General features: G+C 49.0%; 2 protein-coding genes across 6 annotated transcripts; both read left to right on the top strand.

Moving 5' to 3' along the window:
• The first annotated feature begins 18 nt into the window (after positions 1 to 18).
• On the top strand, positions 19 to 2,861 carry LOC117419329 (protein canopy 4). Its single transcript, XM_059021025.1, has 6 exons — positions 19 to 244; positions 632 to 758; positions 1,015 to 1,111; positions 1,623 to 1,745; positions 1,956 to 2,073; positions 2,210 to 2,861. Exons 1-6 carry the CDS (start codon positions 151 to 153, stop codon positions 2,368 to 2,370), a joined length of 720 nt encoding a protein of 239 aa, XP_058877008.1. The 5' UTR covers positions 19 to 150; the 3' UTR covers positions 2,371 to 2,861.
• A 100-nt stretch (positions 2,862 to 2,961) lies between these two features.
• On the top strand, positions 2,962 to 4,899 carry LOC117419330 (metallo-beta-lactamase domain-containing protein 1). Of its 5 annotated transcripts, none has more exons than XM_034031976.3 (2): positions 2,962 to 3,270; positions 3,994 to 4,899. In XM_034031976.3, the coding sequence occupies exons 1-2, from the start codon at positions 3,241 to 3,243 to the stop codon at positions 4,660 to 4,662; spliced, it is 699 nt and encodes a 232-aa protein (XP_033887867.3). In that variant the 5' UTR covers positions 2,962 to 3,240; the 3' UTR covers positions 4,663 to 4,899. The 5 variants fall into 5 exon arrangements, with proteins under 5 accessions (XP_033887867.3, XP_058877009.1, XP_058877010.1 ...); XM_059021026.1 differs by lacking the exon at positions 2,962 to 3,270 and adding an exon at positions 3,279 to 3,332; XM_059021027.1 differs by lacking the exon at positions 2,962 to 3,270 and adding an exon at positions 3,279 to 3,408.
• The last annotated feature ends 5,147 nt before the right edge of the window (positions 4,900 to 10,046 follow it).

Here is a 10,046-nt window from a genome sequence, read left to right as displayed (position 1 = left end):
AGCGCATGCCCAGTGCCCTTACGGTAACTCCACTCCCGTAGAGCGCATGCTCAATTCCAGTACTTGCTCCCTCTGTTCTGCAGTTGCTTATGTGGCTGAAAGTCTGTAGCTGCCGAGCACCTTGAGCAATATTGATGTGGAGACGCCGTTATGAGGGACCTTGTTCTCCTCCTCGCCCTTCTCTGTCTTTCCTGCTCCGTTCTGCTGGCCGAAGTAGACGAGAGGCTTCCCAACAAATGTGAAGGTGAGCCGGGGAGATTGATTACCCGGCGGGGGGGTGTGGAGGAGAGGGAGAGATTGCGATTGTATAGAACACAACAATATAATCACTGTATCCGCAGCTGCTTCAGCGGCGCAGGAGGGCTCGCAGTAGCATCGCGCTGGTTTAATGCGGTACCGTCACAATATAAACCTGTGCACTAGTCAAAGTGCATGGCGAATAAAAGAGTTATACAAGTCGCAGGGACGCGACAACGGAGCAGCTAGAATCTCATCTTGACGAGAGAAGCAGGGACTTAGAACAGCGGGTGAAGGAACAGATTAGACATGAATAGATATGGAGCCTGCTTCTCTCAGTGTAAGTGTGTTCATTTGCAGTATCTCTCTCTCTCTCTCTCTCTCTCTCTCTCAGTGTGTAAGTACCTCACTGTTGAGCTGCAGTCGGCTCTTGAGAAATCGAGCCAGTCGAAGGAGGTCCTGGAGCTGGGGCAGGTGCTCGACTCGGGTGTGAGGAAACGCAAGATAAAATACAGCACCTCGTGAGTACTGGACTGGGAGGAGGGAGGGGCGCAGGGCCTCCTGTGCAGGGATGGGAGGGAGGGGCACAGGGCCTCCTGTTCAGGGGTGGGTGGGAGGGAGGGGCACAGGGTCCCCAGTGCAGTGCAGGGCTGGCTGGCTGGCTGGCTGGCTGGCTGGCTGGCTGGCTGGGAGGGAGGGAGGGGTGCAGGGTCCCCAGTGCAGGACTGGGAGGCTTGTATTGATTCGCTCCAGCTGAGATTCTGACTCTTGCCCCAGAGAGACGCGGCTGGCAGAGGCCCTCGACAACATCTGTGAGGGAATCCTGGAGTACAGCGTGCATGCAGAGAGGCCAGGCAGCCTGAGATACGCCAAGGTGAGGAGGAGTGGGGAGGGGACTGTGCAGAGAGGAGGTGGAGAGGGGACTGTGCAGAGAGGAGGTGGAGAGGGGACTGTGCAGAGAGGAGGTGGAGAGGGGACTGTGCAGAGAGGAGGTGGAGAGGGGACTGTGCAGAGAGGAGGTAGAGGGGGGACTGTGCAGAGAGGAGGTGGAGAGGGGACTGTGCAGAGAGGAGGTGGAGGGGGGACTGTGCAGAGAGGAGGTGGGGAGGGGAGTGTGCAGAGAGGAGGTGGGGAGGGGACTGTGCAGAGAGGAGGTGGGGAGGGGACTGTGCAGAGAGGAGGTGGGGAGGGGACTGTGCAGAGAGAGGAGGTGGGGAGGGGAGTGTGCAGAGAGGAGGTGGGGAGGGGAGTGTGCAGAGAGAGGAGGTGGGGAGGGGACTGCAGTGCAAGCAGTTCCTTTGTGCAATCTCTCTCTCTCTCTCTCTCTCTCTCTCTCTCTCTCTCTCTCTCTCTCTCTCTCTCTCAATGTATCTGTTGTCTCTCAGGGCAGCAGTGAGACCATGGCCACTCTGAAGAACCTGGTGCACAAGGGAGTGAAGGTGGAGCTGGGGATCCCCTACGAGCTGTGGGACGAGCCATCTGTGGAAGTGTCTGACATGAAGAAGCAGGTACCAACTGGGATTAGGCGGGGGGAGTCAGAAAGCCAGGACACAAAGGGGGGTACCGACGGGGTGGGGGAGAATTGTCACAGACATGAAGAAGCAGGTATTCCCTGGGGGGGTGAGAGATGCTGTTCTATGGTATTGCTCTGGTCTCGGTGTGTTTCTCTGTGTGTCAGTGTTTCTGTGTTTCAGTGTGTTGCTCTCTCTGTGTTTCAGTGTGAGACGATGCTGGAGCAGTATGAGGAGGTTGTGGAGGGCTGGTATCTTCATCACCAGGACCAGCGGCTTGAGTCCTTTCTGTGTGAGAAACACGTCCTGCAGGGCACCGAGCTGGGTGAGGCTGCAGTAACTCTCCCTCTCTCCCTCTCCCTCCCTCTCTCATATCAGCATGTCTGCATCCACACAGCACTGCTTTGCTCTCTTTTCATTCAACACCGACACCTCATCCTCTTTTATCCTTTTCCTTGCAGAGTGTCTGAGGGAGGAGTGGAAGGGCGACACGGGGAAGAAGAGAGCGAGTGAAGGACGGAGCGAGAAGAAAAGGAGGAAAGAAACAGAGGAGGAGGAGGAGGAGAGGAGGGAAGAGCAGTCAGGAGGGGGGGCTGCAGGGCACGATGCAGGGGAGCTGTGAGAGGAGTGGAGAGAAGGGGAGGGGGGATGATTCAAGGGAATCCCTGTAGAAGAGGAGGCCGTTCAGCCCAGCAGAGCTCGTCCGGTCCCGATCGCAGCAGATCGATCTCAGAACTCTGTCAAGTCGGGTCTTAAAGGATCCCAGTGATTCTGCCTCCACAGCATGACCAGGTCCCCCTTGGTCTAGGTCACCCCTCCCCACGTCTGGAAGGCCTCTGTGTCAAGGGGGCAGAGAATGGGTTTTGAGTATCGCCTGGCTGGGTACCTCTCTACCTGTCTTTATAGTTTTAATATTACTCTTTTGTACCCTGTTTTGTATTATTGTACCAGCAATGGCTTCTGTTACCTGTATTACAAACCTCAACCAGCAGTGTGTTCTCTGTGTTGTGATGGGAACCGGTCACAGTGTTTTGTATGATACATATACATACATATATATATATATTTTTTAAACAGTTATATAAATGGTTCAAATAAAAATGTGTGTACTTATTATTGTCCCGCGGTTTAATATGTGTGTCGTCAAGAAATTGCAAGTTCAGTTTCCCTTCACAGAACGTTCAATTTGCAAAGATTGGTGTGGAATAAATAATCACATCGAGCGATACTACAGTCAGCCGCTAGAGGGCGCTAAAGGTTGTGTTATAAAGGTAATCATCCTGTTGTCCTCGATGAATTTGATCCCCTTTGTGTAAATTATGTGGAAGTTTAAGTCTTTTGTAAGAAGCGCAGTTTTGTAATACAAAGTCCACAGTGTTTTCTACATGCATAAAGTCCCCGCTTTAAAACGAGACAGTAACTACGACACTATAGTCCTGTTTCGAGATTCGCGTATTCATTCCTTAAACTCAAACTCTGGTGACGAGGAAGAATGTCCCTGAGCGCCGTTCCGTCCAGCAGGGTGAGTGAATCAATTACCGGTTCATGGATTCAATAATCATAAACGATACGAATATTGTGCAGGTTTGTAACCCGTTGAAAGACTGCAGCTCCATTAATATAGGTTTTTCAGACCAAGGGAGACGATCTACTGAGAAGAGTAAGTGGCTCGTGTTTCGCTCGTCTCAATACCGTCTCTGCGGTAAAGCGCTGATCCGCCAGGGCTGCGGCTGCGCAGTTTCTATCGGGTCGGCGGGTAGTTGTTCTGTGTGTGTTTTGGTGTAATTTGTACGAATATATTTCTTCATGTTCTCGCTGTTGCGTTAATACTGGGCTTGGGGATGACGTTTCGACATGTGGAAATCTGCGATAGTCTCTTATCTTCTGTAACTATTTTTAGAGATATGCAGATCAGATAACGTAACAATAAAATCTAAAAAAAGATGCAAGTCACATTTTCCATCTACTTGGAAAACCCGCTTATCAAATTCGATTAAACTCGGTTAACACGAAGCTACTGGGAGTGTCAGAGAGGAGGATATATGGAGCTGTGCCTGCCTGTCTGTCTGTCTGTCTGTCTGTCTGTCTGTCTGTCTGTCTGCCTGTGTGTGTGTGTTTGTCTGTCTGTGTGTGTGTGTGTGTGTGTGTGTGTGTGTGTGTGTGTGTGTGTGTGTGTGTCGGGGAATAGAAAGCTATATTGCTGGGCAGGCTTGTTATTGAATTCTCCTCTCCTGGTTGGTTTCAGATCCCTGCGATGAGCGCCCCACTCTCGGTCCGCACGGAGCCCCTGGGGCGCAGTGTGATCCGGGGGGACCCCTACACTGTGTGGGTGCTGAAGGAGGGATACTGCGTCAGCGAGGCGGACGGGAGCTGCCGGGCCGACGGCTCCATCACCCTGCTCACTGGGCCCCTGGTCGTCCTGGTGGACACGGGGGGCCCCTGGGACCGGCAGCTGCTGCTGGACCGGCTGGCGGAGAGGGGGGTGCAGCCGGGGGACGTGAGCCACGTGATCTGCACCCATGGCCACTCTGACCACGTGGGCAACCTGAACCTGTTCCCAGGGGCCACGCTGGCCGTGGCCTGCGACGTGAGCCAGGGAGACCGCTACCTGAGCCACGGGCTGGGGGAGGGCCGGCCGCTGGCCCTGGACCCCCACGTGGAGGTGCTGCCCACGCCGGGCCACGCCGGCAGGGACACCAGCGTGCTGGTGAGGGGCTGCGAGGGGGGGCTCGTGCTGGTGGCGGGGGATCTGTTCGAGAGTGAGGGAGACGAGGAATCCTGGAGGGGGCTGAGCCAGGACCCTGCCATGCAGGAGAGGAGCAGACAGGGGGCGCTGGAGATCGCAGACATCATCATTCCAGGACACGGGCCCCCCTTCAGGGTCTACAGAGACACGGCAGCACCCCCCAAATAATGAGGGGGGTTACCTGAGTAATGTACGGAGACAGTGAGACCCGGACTGGCTCGCACTGCTCTGTAATGGGAAAGTCGTCTTCATGTTATTATGTTTCTCTCAGAATCCCGTGTCGGCACTGCTGAAGGACATGTTGTTGCTGTAGAGTTTGATAAGGTTTACTGCTTCGCAGAGAGATCGTGTAAAGTGCATTAATACCTTGACGTGATTAAATGTCGAAACTTTTATTTACCTGAACTTTGCTTCTTTCAGTGATTAACTGAAGTGCCTGCGTTGAGGTGCTGCCATGAGGAGCACTTTCTAACCCTCGCACACACTGTAGTGTAACCCTGACACTCACACACTGTAGTGTAACCCTGACCCTAACACACTGTAGTGTAACGCTAACCCTAACACACTGTAGTGTAACCCTGACCCTAACACACTGTAGTGTAACCCTGACACTCACACACTGTAGTGTAACCCTAACCCTAACACACTGTAGTGTAACGCTAACCCTAACACACTGTAGTGTAACCCTGACCCTAACACACTGTAGTGTAACCCTAACACTAACCCTAACACACTGTAGTGTAACCCTGACCCTAACACACTGTAGTGTAACACTAACCCTAACACACTGTAGTGTAACACTAACCCTAACACACTGTAGTGTAACCCTAACACACTGTAGTGTAACCCTAACCCTAACACACTGTAGTGTAACACTAACACTAACCCTAACACACTGTAGTGTAACCCTGACCCTAACACACTGTAGTGTAACACTAACCCTAACACACTGTAGTGTAACACTAACCCTAACACACTGTAGTGTAACCCTAACACACTGTAGTGTAACCCTAACCCTAACACACTGTAGTGTAACACTAACCCTAACACACTGTAGTGTAACCCTAACCCTAACACACTGTAGTGTAACCCTAACCCTAACACACTGTAGTGTAACACTAACCCTAACACACTGTAGTGTAACCCTAACCCTAACACACTGTAGTGTAACCCTAACCCTAACACACTGTAGTGTAACGCTAACCCTAACACACTGTAGTGTAACCCTAACACACTGTAGTGTAACCCTGACCCTAACACACTGTAGTGTAACGCTAACACTAACCCTAACACACTGTAGTGTAACCCTGACCCTAACACACTGTAGTGTAACCCTAACCCTAACACACTGTAGTGTAACCCTAACCCTAACACACTGTAGTGTAACCCTAACACACTGTAGTGTAACCCTAACCCTAACACACTGTAGTGTAACACTAACCCTAACACACTGTAGTGTAACACTAACCCTAACACACTGTAGTGTAACCCTGACCCTAACACACTGTAGTGTAACCCTGACCCTAACACACTGTAGTGTAACACTAACCCTAACACACTGTAGTGTAACACTAACCCTAACACACTGTAGTGTAACCCTGACCCTAACACACTGTAGTGTAACCCTAACCCTAACACACTGTAGTGTAACCCTGACCCTAACACACTGTAGTGTAACCCTGACACTCACACACTGTAGTGTAACCCTAACCCTAACACACTGTAGTGTAACCCTAACACTAACACACTGTAGTGTAACGCTAACCCTAACACACTGTAGTGTAACCCTAACCCTAACACACTGTAGTGTAACCCTAACCCTAACACACTGTAGTGTAACACTAACCCTAACACACTGTAGTGTAACACTAACCCTAACACACTGTAGTGTAACCCTGACCCTAACACACTGTAGTGTAACCCTAACCCTAACACACTGTAGTGTAACCCTGACCCTAACACACTGTAGTGTAACGCTAACCCTAACACACTGTAGTGTAACCCTGACCCTAACACACTGTAGTGTAACCCTAACCCTAACACACTGTAGTGTAACACTAACCCTAACACACTGTAGTGTAACCCTGACCCTAACACACTGTAGTGTAACCCTAACACACTGTAGTGTAACCCTAACCCTAACACACTGTAGTGTAACCCTAACACTAACACACTGTAGTGTAACACTAACCCTAACACACTGTAGTGTAACCCTAACCCTAACACACTGTAGTGTAACACTAACCCTAACACACTGTAGTGTAACCCTGACCCTAACACACTGTAGTGTAACCCTAACACACTGTAGTGTAACCCTAACCCTAACACACTGTAGTGTAACACTAACCCTAACACACTGTAGTGTAACCCTAACACTAACCCTAACACACTGTAGTGTAACCCTAACCCTAACACACTGTAGTGTAACCCTGACCCTAACACACTGTAGTGTAACGCTAACACTAACCCTAACACACTGTAGTGTAACCCTAACCCTAACACACTGTAGTGTAACCCTGACCCTAACACACTGTAGTGTAACCCTAACCCTAACACACTGTAGTGTAACCCTAACCCTAACACACTGTAGTGTAACCCTGACCCTAACACACTGTAGTGTAACCCTAACACACTGTAGTGTAACCCTGACCCTAACACACTGTAGTGTAACCCTAACACTAACACACTGTAGTGTAACCCTAACCCTAACACACTGTAGTGTAACGCTAACCCTAACACACTGTAGTGTAACACTAACCCTAACACACTGTAGTGTAACCCTAACACTAACCCTAACACACTGTAGTGTAACACTAACACTAACACACTGTAGTGTAACCCTAACCCTAACACACTGTAGTGTAACCCTAACACTAACCCTAACACACTGTAGTGTAACCCTGACCCTAACACACTGTAGTGTAACCCTAACACTAACACACTGTAGTGTAACACTAACCCTAACACACTGTAGTGTAACCCTAACCCTAACACACTGTAGTGTAACCCTGACCCTAACACACTGTAGTGTAACGCTAACACTAACCCTAACACACTGTAGTGTAACCCTAACCCTAACACACTGTAGTGTAACCCTGACCCTAACACACTGTAGTGTAACCCTGACCCTAACACACTGTAGTGTAACCCTGACCCTAACACACTGTAGTGTAACACTAACCCTAACACACTGTAGTGTAACCCTAACACACTGTAGTGTAACCCTGACCCTAACACACTGTAGTGTAACCCTGACCCTAACACACTGTAGTGTAACCCTAACCCTAACACACTGTAGTGTAACCCTGACCCTAACACACTGTAGTGTAACGCTAACACTAACCCTAACACACTGTAGTGTAACCCTAACCCTAACACACTGTAGTGTAACCCTGACCCTAACACACTGTAGTGTAACGCTAACACTAACCCTAACACACTGTAGTGTAACCCTAACCCTAACACACTGTAGTGTAACCCTGACCCTAACACACTGTAGTGTAACCCTAACACACTGTAGTGTAACCCTGACACTAACACACTGTAGTGTAACCCTAACACTAACACACTGTAGTGTAACCCTAACCCTAACACACTGTAGTGTAACGCTAACCCTAACACACTGTAGTGTAACACTAACCCTAACACACTGTAGTGTAACCCTAACACTAACCCTAACACACTGTAGTGTAACCCTAACCCTAACACACTGTAGTGTAACCCTAACCCTAACACACTGTAGTGTAACCCTAACACTAACACACTGTAGTGTAACGCTAACCCTAACACACTGTAGTGTAACCCTGACACTCACACACTGTAGTGTAACCCTGACCCTAACACACTGTAGTGTAACCCTAACACACTGTAGTGTAACCCTAACCCTAACACACTGTAGTGTAACACTAACCCTAACACACTGTAGTGTAACCCTAACACTAACCCTCGCACACACTGTAGTGTAACCCTGACACTCACACACTGTAGTGTAACCCTGACCCTAACACACTGTAGTGTAACCCTAACACTAACACACTGTAGTGTAACACTAACCCTAACACACTGTAGTGTAACCCTAACCCTAACACACTGTAGTGTAACCCTGACCCTAACACACTGTAGTGTAACGCTAACACTAACCCTAACACACTGTAGTGTAACCCTAACCCTAACACACTGTAGTGTAACCCTGACCCTAACACACTGTAGTGTAACGCTAACACTAACCCTAACACACTGTAGTGTAACCCTAACCCTAACACACTGTAGTGTAACCCTGACCCTAACACACTGTAGTGTAACCCTGACCCTAACACACTGTAGTGTAACCCTAACCCTAACACACTGTAGTGTAACGCTAACCCTAACACACTGTAGTGTAACACTAACCCTAACACACTGTAGTGTAACCCTAACACTAACACACTGTAGTGTAACCCTAACACTAACACACTGTAGTGTAACCCTAACCCTAACACACTGTAGTGTAACGCTAACCCTAACACACTGTAGTGTAACACTAACCCTAACACACTGTAGTGTAACCCTAACACTAACCCTAACACACTGTAGTGTAACACTAACACTAACACACTGTAGTGTAACCCTAACACACTGTAGTGTAACGCTAACACTAACACACTGTAGTGTAACACTAACCCTAACACACTGTAGTGTAACCCTAACCCTAACACACTGTAGTGTAACCCTGACCCTAACACACTGTAGTGTAACGCTAACACTAACCCTAACACACTGTAGTGTAACCCTAACCCTAACACACTGTAGTGTAACCCTGACCCTAACACACTGTAGTGTAACACTAACCCTAACACACTGTAGTGTAACACTAACCCTAACACACTGTAGTGTAACCCTAACACACTGTAGTGTAACCCTGACCCTAACACACTGTAGTGTAACCCTGACCCTAACACACTGTAGTGTAACCCTAACCCTAACACACTGTAGTGTAACCCTGACCCTAACACACTGTAGTGTAACGCTAACACTAACCCTAACACACTGTAGTGTAACCCTAACCCTAACACACTGTAGTGTAACCCTGACCCTAACACACTGTAGTGTAACGCTAACACTAACCCTAACACACTGTAGTGTAACCCTAACCCTAACACACTGTAGTGTAACCCTGACCCTAACACACTGTAGTGTAACCCTAACACACTGTAGTGTAACCCTGACACTAACACACTGTAGTGTAACCCTAACACTAACACACTGTAGTGTAACCCTAACCCTAACACACTGTAGTGTAACGCTAACCCTAACACACTGTAGTGTAACACTAACCCTAACACACTGTAGTGTAACCCTAACACTAACCCTAACACACTGTAGTGTAACCCTAACCCTAACACACTGTAGTGTAACACTAACACTAACACACTGTAGTGTAACCCTAACACTAACCCTAACACACTGTAGTGTAACACTAACCCTAACACACTGTAGTGTAACCCTGACCCTAACTCTCACACACTGTAGTGTAACCCTGACCCTAACACACTGTAGTGTAACACTAACCCTAA

The sequence above is a fragment of the Acipenser ruthenus genome, unplaced genomic scaffold (genome assembly GCF_902713425.1).
Source record: "Acipenser ruthenus unplaced genomic scaffold, fAciRut3.2 maternal haplotype, whole genome shotgun sequence".
Taxonomy (NCBI): Eukaryota; Metazoa; Chordata; class Actinopteri; order Acipenseriformes; family Acipenseridae; genus Acipenser; species Acipenser ruthenus.
This window is presented reverse-complemented; position numbering and strand designations above follow the sequence as displayed.

Coding starts and splice junctions, on each gene's coding strand:
- LOC117419329 (XM_059021025.1), top strand. CDS start 151: ATGAGGGACCTTGTTCTCCTCCTCGCCCTTCTCTGTCTTTCCTGCTCC. Junction 245..631: donor GCTTCCCAACAAATGTGAAG/GTGAGCCGGGGA, acceptor TCTCTCTCTCAG/TGTGTAAGTACCTCACTGTT. Junction 2,074..2,209: donor CCTGCAGGGCACCGAGCTGG/GTGAGGCTGCAG, acceptor TTTTCCTTGCAG/AGTGTCTGAGGGAGGAGTGG.
- LOC117419330 (XM_059021026.1), top strand. CDS start 3,294: ATGGATTCAATAATCATAAACGATACGAATATTGTGCAG. Junction 3,333..3,993: donor ACGATACGAATATTGTGCAG/GTTTGTAACCCG, acceptor GGTTGGTTTCAG/ATCCCTGCGATGAGCGCCCC.